Source organism: Brassica rapa, chromosome A07 (genome assembly GCF_000309985.2).
Source record: "Brassica rapa cultivar Chiifu-401-42 chromosome A07, CAAS_Brap_v3.01, whole genome shotgun sequence".
In the NCBI taxonomy this organism is placed as follows: Eukaryota; Viridiplantae; Streptophyta; class Magnoliopsida; order Brassicales; family Brassicaceae; genus Brassica; species Brassica rapa.
Window position 1 is genome coordinate 12,928,813 of NC_024801.2, and position 22,093 is coordinate 12,950,905.

The window sequence follows — 22,093 nt, forward strand, 5'->3', positions numbered from 1 at the left end:
AGAGGAAGCTGGAGACACAGAATTTGGTCCTACTTCTTGCTGAACCAAGGAAGGCGAGGGAACTGGAATTTCATTTCCTATGGGAACATCAGACGGGGGAGAGAGAGGAGAGTGAGCTGCCGAATGAGAAGCTGGCGTTAAAGATGACTCAGACGCTGATGGTTGAGCATGAGCCATAACACCGGTAAATGCTGGAAAGTCATTTGTCTCTGGTGCCGACTTCTTCGGAGGCTGCAAACAACGCAAACGAAGATGACCAAATTCCCCGCAGGCGCCACACTTAGGCGGAAGCTTTTGGAATTCGACTGGCAGAGTAACCGAGTTCCCTAATTTGTCAGTCACACGAACAGTAGAGGGTCTGATTTTTCCTAACTCGATGACCACCCGGAGCTTAACAACTCCATTGGTATAAGGCTTCAAATCAGGGTACTCTGAGTGAACCGGAAAACCCACCGCTGAAGCCATGGTGCTGAAACCCAGAAGAGACCACAACTCGATTGGAACCTTTTTAAAGAGTACCCAGACCGGAGCATGTAAAAGCTTCATATCAGATAGATTAATTGAAGGATGCCAGAGCATAGCCGTGAAAGAACAATTTCCAGAATGCCAGAAACCAACGTCTAAGGCCCACTGACGCATAACCGGACATGGAATGAAAATCAAGCAAGAACGCTTAGAGTGATGCTTTACTGAGATGTTCCCATTTTTCCCCCAGATAGGGTTTAAATCGGCAAAAACCTTTGCTGGAGATGGAGGTCGCCCATGAAAAAAAGCTACTAAATGGTCCTTCCAAACTGTAGAAGAGACAAGGGTAATCGAATCTGGAGCTTTAATAGACGGTATTCCATCGACTGAAACGGTAGGAGAAGCAACTTTAACCAAAGGCTGAAAGACCGATTTGGCTTTGTTGACCCACGAAACAGAGGACTTCATCGCAGGTGGAACCACCGCAGGAACCGGAGACGAGCCATGAACCTCTGCTCCAGAAGGAGAAACCAGAGGAGATTGCTCGCCTTCAACCGAAAAAGGCGAAAAAGAAGAGAAGGCCACTGGATCTGGAGATGGATGGAGAAACAATAAATCTGGCGGAACGGGAAGGGGGGACAGCACCGGAGCTAAGCTAGAGGATGCCATGAGAGAAAACACGACAAGAGAGGGAGAGATTTCTCGCCGGAGAGCGTGAGGCGGCTCCGACGGCGGCGGAAGGGAAGAGAACCCTAATCGCCTTTAGAATCGCATGAGAGCGTTTTCAAAACCAACTACGGATTCATATACGTTCTTACTTGTTTTAACCAGCTCTTAGTTCTTAAGCCCATTTATCGCAGATCTAAACAAGTCCACGATGCTTAGATGTCACGTCTCTCTCCAACAGCCTTGTTAAAAATGGGGTTATTGTCTCTTATTCAACAAAGAGACAATTACGCAGATTTTGGCTCCTACGCTTGCACATAACTTTTTGATCAAACTATTTTCAAAAAAGGAGAGATAATTATTGAGTTTGAAATGTCCTTTGAATTTATCTTGTTGTAGTAGACCCGACGAGATTGTAGTTTTGTACAGGAGAAAAATTAGGGTTTCACGGGTTCGACTTGCGACACAGGTCAGTAAAACGAGTGGAAAGCAATGTTCAGCCGATTTTCCGCACATGCTTTAACGTCCACAAAGGAACTCACGAAAATGGAACTTCCTCCAGATTTTTAGTACCCCTTACGTATGTTACACTCAACATCCACCAACTGATTCTTGATATTATCACTAACCACTTTTTGTTTACATCTAAATCAATCAAACCTTCTCCACTAGCTTCCCTCAAGTTAACTTTCTATTTGTTCTGATCAGTTATATTTCATCTTGCTCTGCTTTGTGTTATCTAATTTTACAGAAACAAATGGGTGGATCTGAAATTTCAAGATCAGAGGAGAAATCGTTTGAAAATAATGATGTGTTTGTATGGATTAGTAAGAAAATTCAAGAGCCCCTTAAGGTCAAACTTAATATTCATCTCAACAACCCAAGAAGCTTAGTCAAATGTTCCAAAATTTTCAGATTAATTGTTGTGGTTGTAGGCTGAGTTCAAAAAATTAAGGACTGTCAAAGAGCAACAAAGCATGATTAAGCCAGTGTTAGAGATAGAGACTACTCATGATGAGGAAAGAGAGGAGGAGAAGTTAGAGAAGCAATTACAAGCTTGGAGAGATAACCCTTCATGGATAGATCAACCTCCTAATGTGCAGGTAAGATGAAAAATCTAGAAACTTAGATTTGACATATTTCAAATCTTTCAAAATTTCCTCAAATTTTGATGTTTTTTTCAGGTGAAATCACAAAATGGTTTGTTTTGCCATTTGAACGCAGAATTTAACGTAGGATTGCCTCCGAAGTCAGTCTACAAAATTTTCACTCATCCAGACAACAAACGATACTTCAAAAACATTAAGGTGCTTTGCATGGTCTTGTCCTGGATGATTTGAATGGTGTAAGTGATACTTAAGGCAATTAATTTTAATCCAAAAACAGGAATGCATATCAAGAAAAGTTTTGATGGAGGATGGACCAATGCAGACCGTGGAGGTGAAGCAAGCCGCGGCCTGGAAGTTTCTTTGGTGGGCTGGAACTTTCCCTATACATCTAATTGTCCAAGAAAACCGAAAACATCTCATGGTATACATATATTCTTTTATATCCCTAACAAGAATTTGTATGTCTTCATCAATTCAAATTTGATTTTATATCTTTCTTATTTTGAGGGAAGTCCAATTATAAACAAGAGAAGACTATGTTCATGAAAGTGTTTGAGGGTTGTTGGAGGGTGGAGCCGTTGTTTATAGACGAACATTTGTGTGAGCGTTTGAAACCGAAAACACAAGAAGACTACGATCGTTGTACCAACGGACGAGGAAGGATCGGGTCTAAGGTGACAATGGATCAGATGTTTCAGCCTTCTGCTATTCTTACACCACCTCCTCTTTCTTGGTATATTCGTGGGATCACCACTAAAACCACAGAGAGTATGATTGAAGATCTTCTAGCTGAAGCTGCTAGGATCCGCGGAGGAGGCCGTGATGATGATCAAGTAAGAAACAGCAACGAATTGGATAAGAGAAAAGTTGAGGACATTAAGGACAGATGGAGATCGAGGAGGAGGTGTAATGGGAGGAGATTTACCAATCGGAGGAAGATTTAAACCTTTTATAAAAGAAACATCCTCTCAGTTATTGCAATGATATACTTTGTTAATCTCATCGTAGTTCCAATGGCTTTAGATAAAATCCAGCATAGAGGGTGTTTAAGTATCTGTATCCATAGGGGCTTCATATATCTTGACAAATCATTATTAATTAAAATAATTATATCCTCCAGATAATGATTATGTAATGGCATTAAGTTCTTTTAAACCACTCTAGAGGCAACAACAATAAAAATCAGACAATTAGATTTTACTGTTTTAGTTCTGTACGAATTATGATTCTTTTGTCATCAAAATCATGATTCCAAAAATTCAAAACAAAACTCATTATACGATTAGGGCATCAAAAATTGGTTATTTTGATGGGTTTTGATTCCGTGACATGCAGCATCATTCTACCATTTATTGAACACTTGGGTCTCCTTTCCTCAGGAAGGTCTTTGCTTGTACGTCATATAATTCACGAGAACTTAGCTGCCCACTTCATTTTTTCGTTATAGGAAGAACTTAACGTACACCATTCTCTCAAGATGCAGATACTTTAACTAACATCCACAAACCATAATATATACAATCTTTAGATCGTCATTTCTCTTGCCCTCATCAGATAAGTATTAGTTTTTTTAGATTAACTTTGGAATAGAAATGGGTATATTCCCCAGATTTGGTGGCTGGATCACTCAGAATATTCAACAACCCCTTAAGGTCAGTTCATATCCACCAATCAAAGGACCCTTTGAAGTCTACTATATCGGTTCTTGAATAGATGAGATCATGATTATGTTTGCTGTTGTAGGCGTCGACCAAGAGACCTGAGAGTAGTTCAGTTTCAGAAACAGATAGGTATATTCAGGGACCATGGTATTTTAATCCTGCTGCAAGCCCTAAAGAGAAGGTAATAGCAAATCAGCAATAAGTATTAAATACTTGTGTTGGTGGTTAATTATGTAAATGATATAACGATTCTGCTTGTTTTTGTAGGCCGAAATCATGAAAATAGATCATGTTAGATCTATGTCAGTGTATCCTACCGATCCTAAATACTATGACCTAGCTGAATTGTGGAGGCAAGTAAGACTTTGGAGGTCTGAAAATAGCAAACATCCATGGTACGATGCACCTGCTAAGGTGAAGGTAATAGCAAAGAATCAATCATAATCTCAACACTCTTGGATATATAATTTTTGTTTGTTTTTTTATAGGAAATGCTAGAACTTAGGAAAAAAGTAATTTTAAAACGTCTTTACATATTTTTTGTGAAGATGAAAACAAAAAAGGGTCTTTGCCACTTAAACATAGACTTCACATTGGGATGGCCTCCTCAAGCAGTCTACGAGATGTTCACTAATCCAAGAAACCTGAATTTCTTCCATTCAATGGCAAGTACCTATGGCGCACACGTTTGGTTTGTTTTATTCACTAGTTGTATGATTCGAATTTAAGAATCAATTGATAGTAATTGAGAATGTGGTCTTTTTAATTCTTTTGAAGGACACAATAGCAACAATGGTTTTAAAGAAGGATGGACCAAGGCAGATCACGGAAGTGGAAAAAGTTTTGAGATGGAAGATACTTGGGTATAATGGGGCTATCCCAATACATGTAATAATCGATGAAAACCATCAAAAAGTTACAGTAAGAAAGCTTCTCTATATTCCTCACAAGAACCAATTTGTTTTTCGTTCATTTTTGGGTGAACTAATTTGTGTTCTTGCTAGGCAACATATAAGAAAGTGAAAGTGAAGTACATGAAAGTTTTTGAGGGTAGCTGGAAAATGGAGCCATTGTACGTAGATCAGGAACGGTTGTGCAAGTCTAGGTCGCGGATTAGTGAAGAAGAGTACAAAAAATGTAGCGGCGGTAAAGGAAGGATTGGGTCAAAGGTGACAATGGAGCATATATTTCAACCCTCTTCTCTTCTTAATGTGCCACCAGTTTCTTGGTTCATCCGTGGTATCGCCGTCAAAGTCACCAAGGCTCTGCTCCAAGATCTTAGAGAATATGTAATCAGGATGAACAAAATGAAGGGTGCTGGCGAAACATAAACAAAAAGAATCAAAGTATTAAATGTTTGGATTATAGTCAATGAGGATCAACATCTAGTCATCCACGTCACTAGAGATAATCGACCAATTAGAATACAATTTATGAAAATGTCAATTTCTAATTAATTAGAAAGTAATTCATTAGTTTAATATTTATTCTTTTCCTAAGTCGTACACTACATCATGCCTTTTTCAAGACTGTAAGTCTATAACCTCTGGATGACGATTCACTCTTCATATTCTCCTTCATCAGTGTATATATATATATATAGGACTCTCCCAACTTACCCGTTAATATCTTCATCCCTCCCATTCCACAAATACCTGCGCAAGAATGGTTCTCTGGATCCTTATATTTTCCCTAGCGTTTATATGTCTAGTTAAACACATATCAATTAACTATTTGAATCCCAAATTACACAAAGGTACGAGATAAGAGAACTAATTGAATTCCTAGTAACGTTAAAACTGGTGAGGGTGAGTTTCTGGATAGACGTAGCTTCTTGGATGGTTTCGGGAAGTTCCCAATGAGAGAACGGATTGTTCTCGCGAACAGTGTCGATGAGAATTTGGTGATGATTCAGCGCGACCGAGTGAGACCAGAGAGATCAGGAAGAGCCGTGAGGTTGTGAAGATCGGCAGAAAGATTTCCACGAATCCCTTTGGTTTTTTTCAGTTGGTTAGCTACATCTGTGAGTTTAAAGATTCCGTGACAGGCATCATTCTACAATTTATTGAACATTTTGGTCTCCTCTTTCATCAGGAAGGTCTTTGCGTATACGTATACGTCATATAATTCACGAGAACTGAGCTGCCCACTTCATTGTATCACCAGACGAAGAACTGAACGTACACAATTCTCTCGGGATGCAGATACTTTAACTAACATTCCGCAAACCATAATATATACACTCTTTAGATCGTCATTACTCTTGCCCTCATCAGATAAGCATTAGTTTTTGTAGACTAGCTTTCTAATAGAAAATGGTATTCCCTGGATTTGGTGGCTGGATCAATCAGAATATTCAACAGCCCCTTAAGGTCAGTTCATTTCCACCAATCAAAAGACCCTTGGAAGTCTAATATATCCGTTAATTAACTGCAAAGATCAGATCATGATTACGTTTGTTGTTGTAGACGTCCAAGAGATCTAAGAATGGTAAATCTAGATCAGCTTCAGAAGAAGAAGACGATAGGTATCTTCAGGGACCATGGTATTGGGTTCCTGATTTAAGCCCTAAAGAAAAGGTAACTAGTAGCAATTCAGCAATCAAATATCAAATACTTGTGTTGGTGGTTAATTATGTAAATGAGATAACGATTCGTCTTTTTTATTTCTTTTGTAGGCCGAATCCTTGGAATTAGACCATGTTAAATCTATGCCACTGATGGCTATCGATCCTAAATACTATGACATGGATGAACTGGTGAGGCAAAACCGTCTTTGGAATTCTGAACATAAAAAACATCCATGGAACGATGCACCTGCTAAGGTGAAGGTAACAGCAAAGAATCAAACATATCTCTCAATACTCGTGGAATATATTTTTGTTTGTTTTATGGGAATTGCCAGAATTTAGGAAAATTGGTCTTCAAACGTCTTTAACTCTTTTTCTTTTTGAAGGTGAAAACAAGAAAGGGTATTTGCCATTTAAACATAGATTTCACATTGGGATCTCCTCCTCAATCAGTCTTCCAGACGTTAACTGATCCAAGAAACATGGGAATTTTCCATTCAATGGGCAAGTACAAGAATAATTGGCGCACACGTTTGGTTTGTTTTACTCACTAGTTGTATGACTCGGATTTAAGACTCAATTATTAGCAATAACTGCGAGTGTGGTCTTTTTAATTCCTTTGAAGGACACAAGAGCAACAAAGGTTTTAAAGAAAGATGGACCAAGGCAGATCACGGAAATGGAAAAAGTTCTGAGATGGAAGATACTTGGGTATAATGGGACTATCCCAATACATTTAATCATCGATGAAAACCATCAAAAAGTTACCGTAAGAAAGCTTCTCTATATTCCTCACAGGAACCAACTATTTTCGTTCATTTTTTTAGTTGAACTATAATTTGTGTTATTGCTTAGGCAACATATAAGAAAGTGAAAGTGAAACACATGAAAGTGTTTGAGGGTAGCTGGAAAATACAGCCACTGTATGTAGATCAGGAACGGTTGTGCAAGTCTAAGTCGCGGATTAGTGAAGAAAAATACAAAAAATGTAGCGGCGGTAAAGGAAGGATTGGGTCAAAGGTGACAATGGAGCATATATTTCAGCCATCTCCTCTTCTTAATGTGCCACCGGTTTCTTGGTTCATCCGTGGTATCGCCGTCAAAGTCACCAAGGTTTTGCTCCAAGATCTTAGAGAACATGTAATCAGGATGAACAAAATGAAGACCGTAGACCCGGAGGTGTATGCTAAAGTAATTGAATCAATCGAAAAGAAAAAGAAAAAAGAAAAAGAAAAAGAAGCTAAACTAAAAGAATCGGAGTATTAAATGTTTGGAGTATCTCCAATGAGGATCAATATCTAGCCATCCACCTCACTAAAAATAATTGACCAATCAGAATACAAATTAAGTAAATGTTATTTTCTATTTAAATAATAAACTATTTATTAGTTTAATATCTATTGTTCTCCTAGGTCTTTCTAATCTATATCCCTAATGCTTTCTTCAAAACTGTAACCCATGGATGAAGAAGATTCACCCTTCAGATTCTCCTTCTCCTTCATTTCTTTCTCTATATATAGTACTCTCCCAACTAACACGCCACTATCTTTATCACTCCCGTTGCACAAGTACCTGCATAAGAATGGTTCTTAAAGGCTTTAAATCCATCGTAACCCCTCCTAGCGTCTTCTTGGACGACTTGGTTCCCGGTTTTCAAGATCGACGACAAGGTAAGGCATGATACTCTGAATCCCTTATATGTCTAATCACTACAGCATGAGATTTTTTTCTAAGGCTGTTAAGGGAAAAGAGATTACTCAAGAGATTCTTCTACACAAATAAAAGAATGGAAAACTCTTCTTCGGGGACCATCAAGCAATAATGATTCCAGGTCCCTGAAAGGGCATTGTCGAGGACTCTATGTACTAGTATCTAGCCTTTCTTTTATTAGTTGGTTAGCTCTATCTATGAATTTAAAGATACCAGGAGTGTTTATGGATATGATCGTGTTACTGATCTCGGATGACAGACTTATGTGTTCAAAGTTAATACTACTCATATTCAAAGATCAAAGTATATGTCTAAGGGTAACACAACTGATGTAATTGCGTTACTATCAAAGTTAGGTTCATATAGTCACTAAACTAAGATCAGTACTAGGGTAAAAAGATGATGAATTGATATAAAAGAAAGATAAGAAAGTATCTTACTACTAGTCATTTTCTTAATCTTTCTGTTGCCAAATTTCAGATTTCCAACACTGGGGGCCCATTGGAGACAAAGGTACCCGTACTTAATAATCTCAAATAATGCAAACTACATATGTTATAAATCCTCCTTCCTTTTGGTTCATTGCTTAGTTATGATGTTTCAGTTTCTGGTTTTTCTAGATATGTTTGTCAGCTGAAGTCAATGCCATACTCAACAAAAACCGTGCATCTGCGGCTGGACATGTTAGTTTTTCTTTAAACATTTCTTTCTTGCTAGCGCCAAAAGTTCAAAATGAATATGCTATGGAACAGCTTTTAGTTACTGTTAAGGTTCTAGAAGGATCCAGAACAGACATACCTGTTAGATGAGAATATTCTGTTGTATGAGATAAATTACGATAAATACCAAGTAGATATATCTCGGGTGTGCCGAGATGTATATAACAATGTACGTAAGCTAATGTGAATAACAAGATGTTTTCTCATATTTCTCTTGTCGTACATGGTATCAGAGCCACCAAAATTAATTTTTGAGTAGAGTTTGTTGACGAGAGAAGAAGAAGAAAATGGGTGACAGCAAGTCTATGGTGAGTTCGTCGAGTGTTGCAGGCGAAGGAGCCTTGTCGCCATATTATTTGGTTCCATCATACAATCCGGGGACAGCGATTACTCTGGTGGTCTTGACCGGACAGAACTATGCCGAGTGGGCACTAGAACTCGAGAATGAGCTACGTGCTAAGCGTAAGATCACGTTTGTTAACGGGAGTTTGAAGATTCCTGATGAAGCGGAGAAGCCTTTGGAGGCGAAGATGTGGAGAACGGCGAATTCCCTGATAGTCGGGTGGATAAGAGCTTTGATATCTCCAGTACTGCTATCGACTGTTTCTTTCACACCTAATGCCTACAAGATGTGGACAGAGCTCAAGAAACGCTTCTCAGTAGGAAGTGCCGTGCGAGTTCATCAGCTCAAGGGGGAGCTGGCTTCGTGTAAGCAAGAAGGATCTAATGTTATGGATTACTTTGGGAGATTATCTAAGAAGTGGGAAGAGTTGTTGAATTGCAAGCCTATCCCTACGTGTACGTGTAAGGCTGAAGAAGTGTATGCGAAAGAGTAAAAAGAAGAAAAGGTTCATCACATCCTCATGGGATTAGATGAAGCAAGATACAGTAATGTGTGCACCAACATTATCGGAATGGAGATTTTGCCAGACCTTAACTCTATATATCAGAGAGTTGTGCGAGAAGAGAAGAGACTAGGAGCCTCTCGAAGTGAGTCTAAAGAAATAACGGTGGGGTTTGTGACTTAAAAACTGTCGAGAGAAGGAGCGGAAGTTGGGATAGAGGAGTGATGGCAACCGTAGCAAGAAGCTGATCTTCTGTAGCGTGTAACAACTGTGGTAGAACTGGACACGAGAAGAAGGAGTGTTGGCAGATTATCGGGTTTCTTGAGTGGTACACCGAGAGAAACTAGTCGAGTGGAAGAGGTGGCAGAGGCGGAAGAGGACATGGTATAGTGATGTCTTGAGATTTTACATGATTTACTTGTCATTTCCATACTCATTTGAATCACCTAGTATGCATTTAGAGTCCAATTAGGTGCATATCATATGCATTTGTGGTATTTCAGGTTTCGTGAGGCTCAAGTTGAAGTTATGAAGGCTTGGGCAAGATAAGTGGATTAGATGGAGTGAAGCTGGACGGCCGCGGGCATGAACTGCGGACGAAGGTGGGCCGCGGAATCCGATCCGAGAGACCCATTTATTGCGGTCGGCCGCGGGCGTGTACTGCGGACGAGAGCATGCCGCGGAATCCGGTCTGAGAGACCCATCTGTTGTGGATAAACCGCGGACGACGGGGGCGGAGCATGCAAGGCCGCAGATTCTCGTCCGAGAGGTCGAGATTTGGAGCTACAGACCGCGGACCACGTCCGCGGGTTGAGGCCGTTCGCGGTCGATGCAAAGACTATCTCATCCATTTGTCTTTCGGGTCAAACCCCAGTTTGTCGGGTCGACCCGGTTCAAGTTTTAAGCCTCTATAAATACTTTTTAGACTTAATCTTAGAACTTATCTTGTTATCTACCTAAACACAAAACATATTTTGGTGAAAGATTCAATATTTAACTTTTTTTCATCTCGGTATATTGTGTTTGCTTGATTATCTTGATCACTAATCATAATTAATCTTAAATCATCATTGATTATTTGGTTTATCATGACTATTAGTAAGTAATTACCTTTAGGATTCATGGGTTAGGATGATTAGAATGATTAGGATCTAGAATGTTAGTATAAAGATTTTACACCTTCTCGATGACAATTTGTAAACTTCAACTTTTATTTTGTTCAATATATTTATATTCTTAGCAAAAAAAAACAAACAAACTACCACTCCCACCACCATTGTCCACTTCATATGTAGTAACACTAATCCAATCTGGCAAAAAATTGGTCAACGGGAAAAATGTTATATTATTAGGTTTCTAAGTAAATATTTCAGCATTGCAATGGATTAAAGATTAAAAATGTATTTCTATGAACCCAAATTAATCATAATCTGATTAATAATTTATCACCCTTAACGAAGTTTTCAGATTACAATTTAAGATTTAAATCCCAAAGTAAAGCAGAAAAGTTTCAAAATTAAAAATAAATGCTTCTTGTCATATGTCGAAACCCAAACACAAACTCAAAGCTTGTGGCGAACGTAACCATAATAAAATTTCGGAATAAATATTGCAGATTTACCCAAAAAGGAGTACGGACTTTGATAGGTTTTGAATCCGTGACAGGATTCGTCATTCTACAGTTTATTGAACACTTCGGTCTCCTCTTTCCTGAGGAAAGTCTTGCTTGTACGTCATATAAGTCACGAGAACTGAACTGCCCGCTTCATTGTTTCACCATACGAAGAACTTAACGTATACCATTCTCTCATGATGCAGATACTTTAACTAACATTCCACAAACTATAATATATAAAATCTTTAGATCGTCACTTACTCTTGCTCTCATAAGATAAGCATTAGTTTTTGTAGACTAACTTTGGAATAGAAATGGGTATGTTCCCCAGATTTGGTGGCTGGATCAATCAGAATATTCAAGAACCCCTTAAGGTCAGTTCATTTCCACCAATCAAAGGACCCTTGGAAGTCTACTATATCGGTTAATTGAATAGATTAGATCATGATGTTTACTGTTTTAGGCGTCGACCAAGAGATCTGAGAAGGGTAAATCTAGTTCGTTTTCAGAAAAAGATAGGTATCTTCAGGGACCATGGTATTGGAATCCTGCTATAACCCCTAAAGAGAAGGTAATAGCAAATCAAATACTTTTGTTGGTGGTTAATTATGTAAATGAGATAACAATTCTTCTTGTTTTCTTGTAGGCTGAATCCATGGAAATAGACCATGTTAAATCTATGCCACTGTATGCTACCGATCCTAAGTACTATGACTTGGATGAACTGGTGAGGCAAGTAAGACTTTGGATGTCTGAAAATAAAAAACATCAGTGGCACGATGAACCTGCTAAAGTGAAGGTATTAGCTAAGAATCATTGATTGGTTGGGCTGCAACTGTAAAAAATTAACTTTAAAATTTAGTCTATTTATTGTGTTTTTTGGCAGTAACTTTATTTTTTTTGTTGTAGTTTTAAAAACCAATATAAAACATGATTGGTAGTTTTTAAGACTGTAGATAAAAACTAAAGCTAAAATCATTTTCTACCTCCCAACCAATCACTATAATCTCAATACTCTTGGATATATATTTTTGTTTGTTTTTATTATAGGAAATGCTTGAATTTAGGGAAAATAGTCTTCAAGCGTTCTTCTATATATATTTTTTTGAAGGTGAAAACAAAAGAGGGCATTTGCCATTTAAACATAAATTTCACATTGGGATGGCCTCCTCAAGCAGTCTTCGAGATGTTCACTGATCCAAGAAACATGGGATTTTTCCACTCAATGGGAAAGTACAAGGACCATTTTCGCACACGTTTGGTTTGTTTAATTCACTAATTGTATGATTCAAATTGAGTATCTGCTATTAGCAATAATTGAGAGTATGGTCTTTTTAATTCCTTTGAAGGACACAATAGCAACAAAGGTTATAAAGAAGGATGGACCAAGGCAGATTACGGAAGTGGAAAAAGTTTTGAGATGGAAGATACTTGGGTATAATGGGACTATCCCAATACATGTAATCATCGATGAAAACCATCAAAAAGTTACAGTAAGAAAGCTTCTCTATATTTCTCACAAGAACCAATTTCTTTTCGGTGAATTAATATGTGTTATTGCTTAGGCAACATATAAGAAAGTGAAAGTGAAGCACATGAAAGTGTTCGAGGGTAGCTGGAAAATGGAGCCACTGTACGTAGATCAAGAACGGTTGTGCAAGTCTAGGTCGCGGATTAGTGAAGAAGAGTACAAAAAATGTAGCAGCGGTAAAGGAAGGATTGGGTCAAAGGTGACAATGGAGCACATATTTCAGCCATCTTCTCTTCTTAATATACCACCAGTTTCTTGGTTCATCCGAGGGGTCGCCATCAAATTCACTAAGGCTTTGCTCCAAGATCTTAGAGAATATGTAATCATGATAAACAAAAGTACAGTACTAGGATCTTAATTTACCAAAAAAGGTTCAGAGCACGCTTGAAGCGTTTATACACCAAAATAAACGGTCATGATCATATTAAAGCTTTTGAAAATCAAACTATAACAATTTGTTAAACTTCTTTATGATTGAGACCTAACAAAAATCGTTTAATTGACTTATCTTTTAATATATAACTAGTATGCACGGATCTATTTTCTGTATTTAAAGTTATTTGATTATGTTATAATTTTTAATCATATTTAAATTATTTTCTGTCAAATATTTTATATATGAGCAGTGGTGTATTCAAATTTAATCAAATAGGTTGAAAGGGGGAGGGGTTAAACAATAATTTTGATATAATTTTTAAAATGGTTACATGTTTGTAATATTTTCCAACACTATTGAGATAAATATCAAATTTTAAGATTAAAATTTTGATTTTTACAATTAAAATTTTGATTTTAATCTTACTTATTTTTTTATTTTGATTACTTAATCTGTTTTAATATTAAAATTAACAAATTTAGCTTGTGTGTGTAAGAGAAAATTTTGTTCTTGAATTATTATTTTAGAGTTTCGGAAAATTATTTTATTTAAAATATTATCTCTTTTCTGTTTTAGGTAGTTTTTTAAACAACATAGGAAGTTTGTAAAATAAAACTTGATTAGAATTGTATTTACTTTTGATTTTGTTTAGAATTGTATTAAATCTGAAAATAAATCTAAATAGTTGTGGATAAAAATAAAAATTATAGAAATGTGGATATATTTCTATCTTAGAAAATATATTACAATTAACTAAAATACATCTTCTAACCATTGACTTTAATCTAATTCCCACTACAGCAACTATACCATTTTCAAATTCCTCAATAGTAAGATGGCCTAACTTTTCTTTTGTTCTATAACCATAAATTCTAGAAGAAAAAAAAGCTTTAAACATAATTTTTATGTTAAACTGAATATAAATACTCACGTTTGTATTCCAAATCAAATTAAGGTCTGATGTTTTGTATCTATTTACACAGTAAATAGTCAAAATCCTTTTTTTGTTAAAAAATAGAAAAGAGTAATATATAAAAATTATGTTTTATAGTTATCGTTACCTGGGTTGTTGTTTTGTTGACCGTGATCTGATTCTCCATTTTTGGGAAAAACTAAACTCTTAAGGAGGAGGGAAATCCACTGGCATCATGCAGAAAAATAAAAGAGAGTATCAAGTTAAGAAGAGAACATTGAACCTGGAAATAACTATAAACATTTTTGCTATATTCACCACCTAAAACCAAATTGACGAAGAAGAAGACTACACACTGTAGAGAAAAAAAAAGGGAGAGTAAACAGATAATAAACAAATTGATTGCAAGTTATATAGAAAAAAAAAGAAACCGTTTGAAACTTGCCATAATTTAAGGAGTTGTAGATGAAATGATTTATTTTTAAACGTGATGGTAATGATGTGCTTAAATTTAGGGATACTAGAATTCTTGTCCGCGCGTAGCGCGGATTGTACCTTATAAACTTATTTTACATTTTTATTATTATTATTTTTGAAACTCATTTTGCATCTTTATATATTTGAATATTTTATACCTTTTTACTTTTCAAAAAGTTAAAATGTCTAAGATAATGTGTAACATATGGTGATGGATTTGAGTTTTCGTTGTGATTTTTTGAACTAATAAATTTCACTTTGTTTTTTATTTTACATTTATGTAATTTCTCAGCTGTTAATTTTTTGATCGGGTGTTAATTATAAATCTATTGACTATTTTAAAATAGGAGAAATAGTATATAATAGTGTTTGGTAAATGTTTCATCCAAAAATTTGTATATCCATCAAATATAAAATATTTAATTTTTTGTTTTAATCCAAATTTTTAATCCTCTTATACTTTGAAAAATAAACTGTTTTAACTTAATAGTTTGATTTTTTTTTAAGAAAATTTATTCATATCACCAAACTACTGAAAAATATATATATATATATATATATATATGAGTTTAGTTTTATTATATATTTTAAGTTATCTCTCAGCTAAAATTTCACTATTTATTTTATAACATTTTTGGAATAAATTATTTGTATATGTTTATACATATTTGATTTTAAAAACTATTTGTTTCTATGTTGTTTTCTTTCAATTTGAATTAATGATTCATTTAACTTTCTTAATTATATAGTATAGATGTAACAAAATTATCTGAAAGTGAAACATATTTTTAAAATGATAGGGTAGACATAATTTTTTTTTTAAGGAAGTTGTGTTGGAGGTGAGAGAATCATCAAGGAGGTATGGTAGTTAGCTTCGCTCACTGTTGTTTAGAGTTAAGTTTGAGAAACTGGTGTTCATGTTTTTATCATATTTCTTTTTCTTGCCTGATTTTATTACTTGCCCAATCGATGTGCTTCTAAAACAGATTTTGCATTCAAATGGAACTTTATTGGTTTGTTCAAGCGTGCCCATATTACTTTTCAAGTATGCTAAATCATTTTAAGATCTTAGTAACTATGACCACGCTAAATTATTTTAAGATCTTAGTAACTCTGACCATCTGGAGCCAGGACTTTGGGATGCAACTTATTGGGAATGCTTGCTCGAGCTGAATTACTTGACTTTCGTTTCATGTAAAACTCTTTAGATATGTTAAGATATATGGAAAAATACACCCTTCAATGTTAACCTTTAGGGCATTCTACTTACATTGAATAAACTATCCTATCATGTGCTGTCCCTTTACAATGTTGTAGGTTCTCAAGGTCTACTTAGTAGAAGCAGTCCCTATGAGATTGGAGTGTCATAAGCTCCGGTAATCCTGCCGGAGCTTCATCTTCTCCAGCTTATCCTGCTCAAGGAAACAGTTCATGAATGTACACATTAGACCATATGCAATAAGATTTTAAGGAAGGTGATAACCGATTTTACTTAAAGCTAACACATCAATTAAATTTAAAACTATAGCTACAAAATCTACAGGTTTAATTTTTTTAAAAAAATTAAAGAAAAAGATCCAAAGCTACATCCTATACCATTTAACCCCATCATATAGAGATGAAGAACGAAAGAAGAGAAAAAAACAATAGAAAGAACCTCAAAGAATTCACTTTTCTTTGTCATCGGCATGGCGTACGGAAACGTTGGATACACAGCTTCTAAGCTCTGAACTTTCTGGTTCGCGTAATTTTTGGAATCCATGAACACTCTCGGCTCTGGCTGAAACCAAAAGCTGGGAGTTAGTCAACTCACTAATAGTTTTTGAACCATGCCATGTGGCAGTTGAGGAAGAGTAACTTCTGCGAAAAGACATATGTTATCCTTAAATTGAGTCTCCTAAGTATCACAATATTTCTTCAAGTTATTTTTAAAATGTATCACAAAGTCTTTTGCCATGTACACACTCTATGGCTCAAATTTGTCGAATCTAACCTTCTTCAAAGCCACTATCCTCCAAGTGTAAGTCTCTCGCGCACGGAAGACACTATGGTTCATCCATTTTCAAATCTTTAATATCGCCAAAAAGGAAAAAATAACAGAGCTAATAATTTTCCATTAACTGCAAAAATTCAGACGCAAGCACATTCAAATGTATTCATAACATAACATAATGAAAAGTAAATGAGCTAAAAATGCAAAATATTGTACTTGATTGAGTTGTCGAGCTCTTGCGCAGTTGTGCAATCAAAGCTCCATGGAAATAAACGTGTTACCATGGTGGTAATCGTTCCCTTCAACATTTTCTCTTGATTTCGGACATGAAACCAATCAAAGATCAATGGAAATGAAAATCTCAGAGAGAATTTTTGTAACTATAAATGTCGTAACCTTGTTATTTTTTCCAAAAGCATCAAATCGAAACTGGACCCGGCTGTAGATAGCTTCGCCAGAAAAGTTGCTTAGCCACGCATGCATGGAAGTCGGTGGCGACCAACTGTGAGGGAAATTCTGGCTGCGGAAGGATACATCGGCATATTTATATGGAGCTAGTAGAATTAGTGGAAGATGGCAATTACAGATCTAAGTAACTAAGTAAATGATAAGATTTATGATGACTATTGATTTTTCTTTAAACTGTAGAGAAGGTATAGAGAAAAGGCATGGGAATGTGAGGAAAAAGATCGGTTGAATAAATGTGTCATATTTAATCTCTTGAAAGTTTGTTGTTTAAAGAAAATGGGCTTCGTTGTAATATGATTAGAGAACGGGCTTCGATTAAAGTTGGATTTTATTTAGGCTTGTTAAACTCAAAGTGATGTGTAACTTTGATTGGATAGAAATATTTTTACTGATGTGGCATAGCTTAGGAATCTCTAAATTAGTTCCTTTTATATAGTAGAGATAATTTTTTCAGTTTCAGAAAATGAAGGATTGATTTTTTTTGTTTAATGATAACGGAAAAACCGTTTGTTTTAGTTATTTGTCCTGTATTGAAACTTCATCTTATTTTTAAATTCATCCACGTGTTTTGTTTTTTTATTTTTCTGGAAATTTTTGTTTTAAAGATTTTCCACATGTTAGGATTGGGCGTGCGACTTGCGCTTTAGTATATAGTGGATAGAAATTTTTCAAACTTCATATATGGTTGACATCTAAGCGAAAATTAACTAAATGACTTATTTTTTTAATATTTAGTATAATGCACAAATAGTTTTTGATTGAATATAATTTTTAAGTTCATTCAAAAACAAAATTTGGATGCTGAAAAAAAAAATATTGGATCAGTAATGATGATTTGGATCAGATAATTGTTATGACGTTACTCTTCCATAATTGTAATGCTCTACTTTTTATTCATTTTTGGCAAGAAAACATTTATCTTACTAGTTAGGGATACTTATTTGTAATCTCTTTCTTTTCATTTATATGAGGTTAACATTCTTAGCAACTGTGCGTAGTTGCGGGTTCATCAAGTTTTACTGATCTACAATATAATAATCACAACTACTAACAAATCAACTATTGTATCACAGCCATGAGATTTAAAGAACACGTGATGATTTATAAATGTGTATCTTTGTGATCAGGTTAAAAGTTTGCAGCTTAGCATTATACCTAAAGATTCCGGAAAATTGCATATTTGCGCCAATTTCATTTAAGTCAAATTTTTACCACAACACAGCTCTGAAATGCTGGTGAAAATGTGTTATTCCTCAGCTTTGGTGCAAAATTATGATTTTGTGATGAGGCTAACGCTTGATTATGCTATTCTACCGCAAAATTAGTTTTTGACACGAAATTCTAGTGTTTTATATTATCTAAATGTTCTAACACAAGATTTTTTTTTTTGGTGGCATCTGACGATACTAGATCATTGGAATTACACCTACTTTACGATTTGGAATTTTATAAAATGGCATATATGAGAGAATTATATGCATGTATGCACCCACGCGCACTCTCTCTGCCAGACAGTCTGAAACTCCACTTCGTGTGCTGTTCATTGCAGCATGTATCTCTCTCTTTTTCTTTTTTCAATTTTCTTTTCATTTCTAATCTAATTTCTTTTTTTTTCTGACGCAAAGCTTCTTCTTCTTCTTCTTCTTCTCTCTCTCATTCTCTCTTTCTTTGGTTTGAAATCTTTTTGTTTTCCAGTCCTCATGAATCAAAAACAATTGACACCCGAAACAGAGCAAAAACTTGATGGCTGATTTTGTTTCCATGTGTCTGATCGAACAGCTGTGGTTTAAAATGGCTGGTTTCTTTCGACAGCGGAGCATGTTAAAAAATGCCCTGAGGGAGCCTGATCCAACGACGGAGAAACTTCTACATGTATACTTTAAGCTGTTATAAAAAAAACTCAGTTCTTATTCTTTCTCGGTGCTGAAAACGTAATTGTCTGCTCCAATACTTTATATTTGTCAATTCACATCTGCTTCTAAATAATTTTGTATTGGTCTGCATAGTTGTTCGTATTCTAGTATAAAACAGATAGCATTTGTGTTGCCACAACCGTATGTATAAAAGTAAATATATATGTTTATTGTTAACATGCTAACTTATTTTATAACATGCTAATTTCTTTTATTTGGCTCGTTAACTTTAAAATTAGTTAGTTAACTTTATGTTTTAAAAACATAAAGTTAACTAACTAATATTAAAAACATAAAGTTAGTTAGTTAACGAGCCGAATAAGTTAGTATGTTATAAAATAATTTTAAAAACATAAAGTTAACTAACTAATATTAAAAAAAAATGCAAACAAAAAAAGTTGTAAAAAATTGCAAAACAAAAATGTGTCAGGTACTTTGTTGCGTCAGGTACTTTGTATGTTAGAGAAAAAGGTCAATTTGGGAAGTCCTTGTAACAATATGCATTTGTCTACCTATTTATTTTCCATAATGCATAATTTAGGCCTCTCTTATGGGCATATACCTTGATCACTCCACAGATAATTGGTAGGCTCTCATAAATGTTTTTTTATTAACTTGTAAATATCATTAGATGATTAAAACGTTTTTACAAAAAGCAGAACCTTAAGGTTGGACCACCCCGGCAAAAGACGAGAAAAAACAAAATGAACCAAGGGGGATGAATCAAGAAAGCACTACGCAGAGTGTTATCTTAACCATAAAACCATTCGAGAAGAGAAATTTTTCAAGTGTCTTCTCGCTGAGATACCATTTCGCACTTCCTTTCTACTTAAATGTTATAAAGAAAACGTAAAATGCCATCTTTCTACTTGTAACTTTGAAGGAACCAGATAGGAAGATCTTCTTTTTCCTAATGTAGATTTCTCCTATACGTCAATAACTCACGGGAGTTGAGCTGCTCACTCATTTTTCCCTACGTAACATTTAACGTACACCATTCTCTCAAGATGCATCCATTATATCAAAGATCTCTAAACCATAATATACACAAATTTGATTTCTCTTATTACTATCATTTGTGGTACTAAATTTTTTTAGAAAAATGGGTGGATTTCCTGGATTTGGTGTTTGGATGAATCAGAAGACTCAACAGCCTCTTAAGGTCAGATTTATTTCCATCAGAGCTTTCCAAGGAAGCCAAATCTATATAATTACTATTGGTTAAATGTCGAAGATAGGTAACTAATGATAATACTTATTATAACTAGACCGGGTCCAAGAGATCTGAGGATGATAAATCTAAGTCGGTGTCACCGAAAGAGAGTAATAATATGGAATTATATCACGACTCAGAGGAGGAAGATAAGCAAATAAAACTATGGAACGTTGCAGAGAGAAAGCATCCATGGTATGATCCTCCTCCTAAAGTGAAGGTAAGAACAATTCAGCAAACGAAGTATATGCATTACCACTTTGGCCTTGGAGGAAGCGCTATAATTTTTCTTTTCTTGGATCTGAAATGTTTCTTTTTTTTTTTATGTTTGAAGGTGACAACGAAAAGGGGTATTTGCCATATGAATATAGAATTCACATTGGGAGTGACCCCTTTAGCAGCCTTCGAAAATTTGCGTAAACCAATGTCCTTGTCAATAGACATGTCTGCGCGCCAACTTCTGGTTTTTTTTTCTTATCATTGTACGATTCAAATGATACTAACTATAGTAATACTGGAGAGTGATATTTTTCTTTAATTATAAAGAAAAACAAATCAAGAAAGGTTTTGAAGAAGGATGGTCCAAGAGAGATTTTAGAGACAGAGAACACTGTGGCCTTCGATTTCCTGTGGTGGTCTGGAGCTTTCCCCATAAAGCTTATTGTCGACGAAAACATTAAAGATCTTACGGTAAGAAGCTATCAATAAGTTTGGTTTGTGTTTGTGAAACATAACTTGCTTCGGGTTTCTCTTGCCTTGTTGTGGGCAGGCAAAATATAAAAAGGAGAAAATGATGTTCATGAAAGTGTTTGAGGGTAACTATAAAGTGGAGCCGATATTTGTAGATTCAGAACGTTTGTGCAAGCATAGGTTGCCGAAAACCCGAGAAGAATACAAAAAATGTAGTGATGGACAAGGAAAAATTGCATCGAAAGTGATAATGAACCAATACTTTCAACCCTCTCCTCCGTTTAACCTGCCACCGTTTTCATGGTACATTAATGGGATCACCATCAGGACCACAAAAACACTGCTCCAGATGATTGAACTTTCGACTGTGACCTTCCGAGAGTTGTCGTGAGTTCTCATGATAATGACGTCATAAAGGCATCAAGGCAACAAACATGGAAAATAATAGCCTAAATGAACCTTCACAAAATAGATGTCGTTAGTCTATGAAAGACAACATATATATTTATAATGATTATTATATCCTTTAGATGAACAATTTGAGTCGAGTTTAGAGCACCTCCAATGTATTACTCCATATTTTACTTTAAAATGGTGCAACACCAAAATGGAATAAGGTTTTACTCTAATGTATTACTCTATTTTCTACTCCAAAAATAATATATTTTATTAATAATTGTTAATAATACCTTATACTTAAAAAAATTTACTAATTAACCTCAAATATTTTATGTTTACAAAAATTCCTTAAAATATAATTTATTTAAATTAAACATTTATTATTAAAGAGTACAAGAAATTATAAAAATAAAATAAAAGACAATATATAAGTTGGTTTAATTATCATGTTATGTAAAATTATACACGTAGTCATGATGTCATGTAACACATTTTTTCCCAAAAGCGAACATGTCTTTTCACAATAGCAAAACACAACTGTAGATCCTTTTATGCTATATTTATTTTATATTATTATTATTTTTTAATTATAGTATATATTTTTATGTAAAATTATTAAATAATAGAATATCTTGTTTATTATGTTATTGTATCATTTTAAAATATTATTTAAGTGAAAAATAAAAACATTGAAAATTTAAAGGACCATTTCACAAATAAAAAAAGTTCAACACCAAAATAGAGTAATGGCTAAGGTTAAC

At 35.1% G+C, this 22,093-nt stretch overlaps 5 protein-coding genes across 7 annotated transcripts; all 5 read left to right on the forward strand.

Annotated features, from left to right (window-relative positions):
• Positions 1–1,295: 1,295 nt before the first annotated feature.
• LOC108868970 lies at positions 1,296–3,438 on the forward strand. Its single transcript, XM_018652846.2, has 6 exons — positions 1,296–1,711; positions 1,883–1,984; positions 2,067–2,234; positions 2,316–2,438; positions 2,518–2,661; positions 2,753–3,438. The coding sequence occupies exons 2-6, from the start codon at positions 1,889–1,891 to the stop codon at positions 3,182–3,184; spliced, it is 963 nt and encodes a 320-aa protein (XP_018508362.1). The 5' UTR covers positions 1,296–1,711; positions 1,883–1,888; the 3' UTR covers positions 3,185–3,438.
• A 145-nt stretch (positions 3,439–3,583) lies between these two features.
• LOC103829839 lies at positions 3,584–5,450 on the forward strand. 2 transcript variants are annotated; one of them, XM_033274440.1, is made up of 6 exons: positions 3,584–3,892; positions 3,984–4,082; positions 4,169–4,321; positions 4,390–4,566; positions 4,679–4,822; positions 4,906–5,450. In XM_033274440.1, exons 1-6 carry the CDS (start codon positions 3,833–3,835, stop codon positions 5,230–5,232), a joined length of 960 nt encoding a protein of 319 aa, XP_033130331.1. In that variant the 5' UTR covers positions 3,584–3,832; the 3' UTR covers positions 5,233–5,450. The 2 variants fall into 2 exon arrangements, with proteins under 2 accessions (XP_033130331.1, XP_033130332.1); XM_033274441.1 differs by having other exon boundaries at positions 4,450–4,566.
• Positions 5,451–6,099: 649 nt separating this feature from the next.
• LOC103829264 lies at positions 6,100–7,957 on the forward strand. The gene is made up of 6 exons (XM_009104914.3): positions 6,100–6,273; positions 6,370–6,480; positions 6,579–6,731; positions 6,857–7,006; positions 7,096–7,239; positions 7,326–7,957. The coding sequence occupies exons 1-6, from the start codon at positions 6,217–6,219 to the stop codon at positions 7,734–7,736; spliced, it is 1,026 nt and encodes a 341-aa protein (XP_009103162.1). The 5' UTR covers positions 6,100–6,216; the 3' UTR covers positions 7,737–7,957.
• A 3,475-nt stretch (positions 7,958–11,432) lies between these two features.
• On the forward strand, positions 11,433–13,439 carry LOC103829263. Its single transcript, XM_009104913.3, has 6 exons — positions 11,433–11,733; positions 11,823–11,930; positions 12,006–12,158; positions 12,471–12,620; positions 12,709–12,852; positions 12,925–13,439. Exons 1-6 carry the CDS (start codon positions 11,674–11,676, stop codon positions 13,246–13,248), a joined length of 939 nt encoding a protein of 312 aa, XP_009103161.1. The 5' UTR covers positions 11,433–11,673; the 3' UTR covers positions 13,249–13,439.
• A 5,222-nt stretch (positions 13,440–18,661) lies between these two features.
• On the forward strand, positions 18,662–21,609 carry LOC103829265. Of its 2 annotated transcripts, XM_009104915.3 has the most exons (5): positions 18,662–20,192; positions 20,299–20,463; positions 20,578–20,706; positions 20,790–20,933; positions 21,013–21,609. In XM_009104915.3, exons 1-5 carry the CDS (start codon positions 20,133–20,135, stop codon positions 21,322–21,324), a joined length of 810 nt encoding a protein of 269 aa, XP_009103163.1. In that variant the 5' UTR covers positions 18,662–20,132; the 3' UTR covers positions 21,325–21,609. The 2 variants fall into 2 exon arrangements, with proteins under 2 accessions (XP_009103163.1, XP_033130333.1); XM_033274442.1 differs by having other exon boundaries at positions 20,299–20,706.
• The last annotated feature ends 484 nt before the right edge of the window (positions 21,610–22,093 follow it).

What these genes read in the sequence shown, in the direction of transcription:
- LOC108868970 (XM_018652846.2), top strand. Translation starts at nt 1,889, where the DNA reads ATGGGTGGATCTGAAATTTCAAGATCAGAGGAGAAATCGTTTGAAAAT. An exon ending in AAATTCAAGAGCCCCTTAAG is followed by an intron (nt 1,985 to 2,066) that starts GTCAAACTTAAT and finishes TTGTGGTTGTAG; the next exon opens with GCTGAGTTCAAAAAATTAAG. An exon ending in GATACTTCAAAAACATTAAG is followed by an intron (nt 2,439 to 2,517) that starts GTGCTTTGCATG and finishes ATCCAAAAACAG; the next exon opens with GAATGCATATCAAGAAAAGT.
- LOC103829839 (XM_033274440.1), top strand. Translation starts at nt 3,833, where the DNA reads ATGGGTATATTCCCCAGATTTGGTGGCTGGATCACTCAGAATATTCAA. An exon ending in ATATTCAACAACCCCTTAAG is followed by an intron (nt 3,893 to 3,983) that starts GTCAGTTCATAT and finishes TTGCTGTTGTAG; the next exon opens with GCGTCGACCAAGAGACCTGA. An exon ending in ATGCACCTGCTAAGGTGAAG is followed by an intron (nt 4,322 to 4,389) that starts GTAATAGCAAAG and finishes GTTTTTTTATAG; the next exon opens with GAAATGCTAGAACTTAGGAA.
- LOC103829264 (XM_009104914.3), top strand. Translation starts at nt 6,217, where the DNA reads ATGGTATTCCCTGGATTTGGTGGCTGGATCAATCAGAATATTCAACAG. An exon ending in ATGCACCTGCTAAGGTGAAG is followed by an intron (nt 6,732 to 6,856) that starts GTAACAGCAAAG and finishes TTCTTTTTGAAG; the next exon opens with GTGAAAACAAGAAAGGGTAT. An exon ending in AAAACCATCAAAAAGTTACC is followed by an intron (nt 7,240 to 7,325) that starts GTAAGAAAGCTT and finishes GTTATTGCTTAG; the next exon opens with GCAACATATAAGAAAGTGAA.
- LOC103829263 (XM_009104913.3), top strand. Translation starts at nt 11,674, where the DNA reads ATGGGTATGTTCCCCAGATTTGGTGGCTGGATCAATCAGAATATTCAA. An exon ending in ATGAACCTGCTAAAGTGAAG is followed by an intron (nt 12,159 to 12,470) that starts GTATTAGCTAAG and finishes ATTTTTTTGAAG; the next exon opens with GTGAAAACAAAAGAGGGCAT. An exon ending in AAAACCATCAAAAAGTTACA is followed by an intron (nt 12,853 to 12,924) that starts GTAAGAAAGCTT and finishes GTTATTGCTTAG; the next exon opens with GCAACATATAAGAAAGTGAA.
- LOC103829265 (XM_033274442.1), top strand. Translation starts at nt 20,133, where the DNA reads ATGGGTGGATTTCCTGGATTTGGTGTTTGGATGAATCAGAAGACTCAA. An exon ending in AGACTCAACAGCCTCTTAAG is followed by an intron (nt 20,193 to 20,298) that starts GTCAGATTTATT and finishes TATTATAACTAG; the next exon opens with ACCGGGTCCAAGAGATCTGA. An exon ending in AAAACATTAAAGATCTTACG is followed by an intron (nt 20,934 to 21,012) that starts GTAAGAAGCTAT and finishes TGTTGTGGGCAG; the next exon opens with GCAAAATATAAAAAGGAGAA.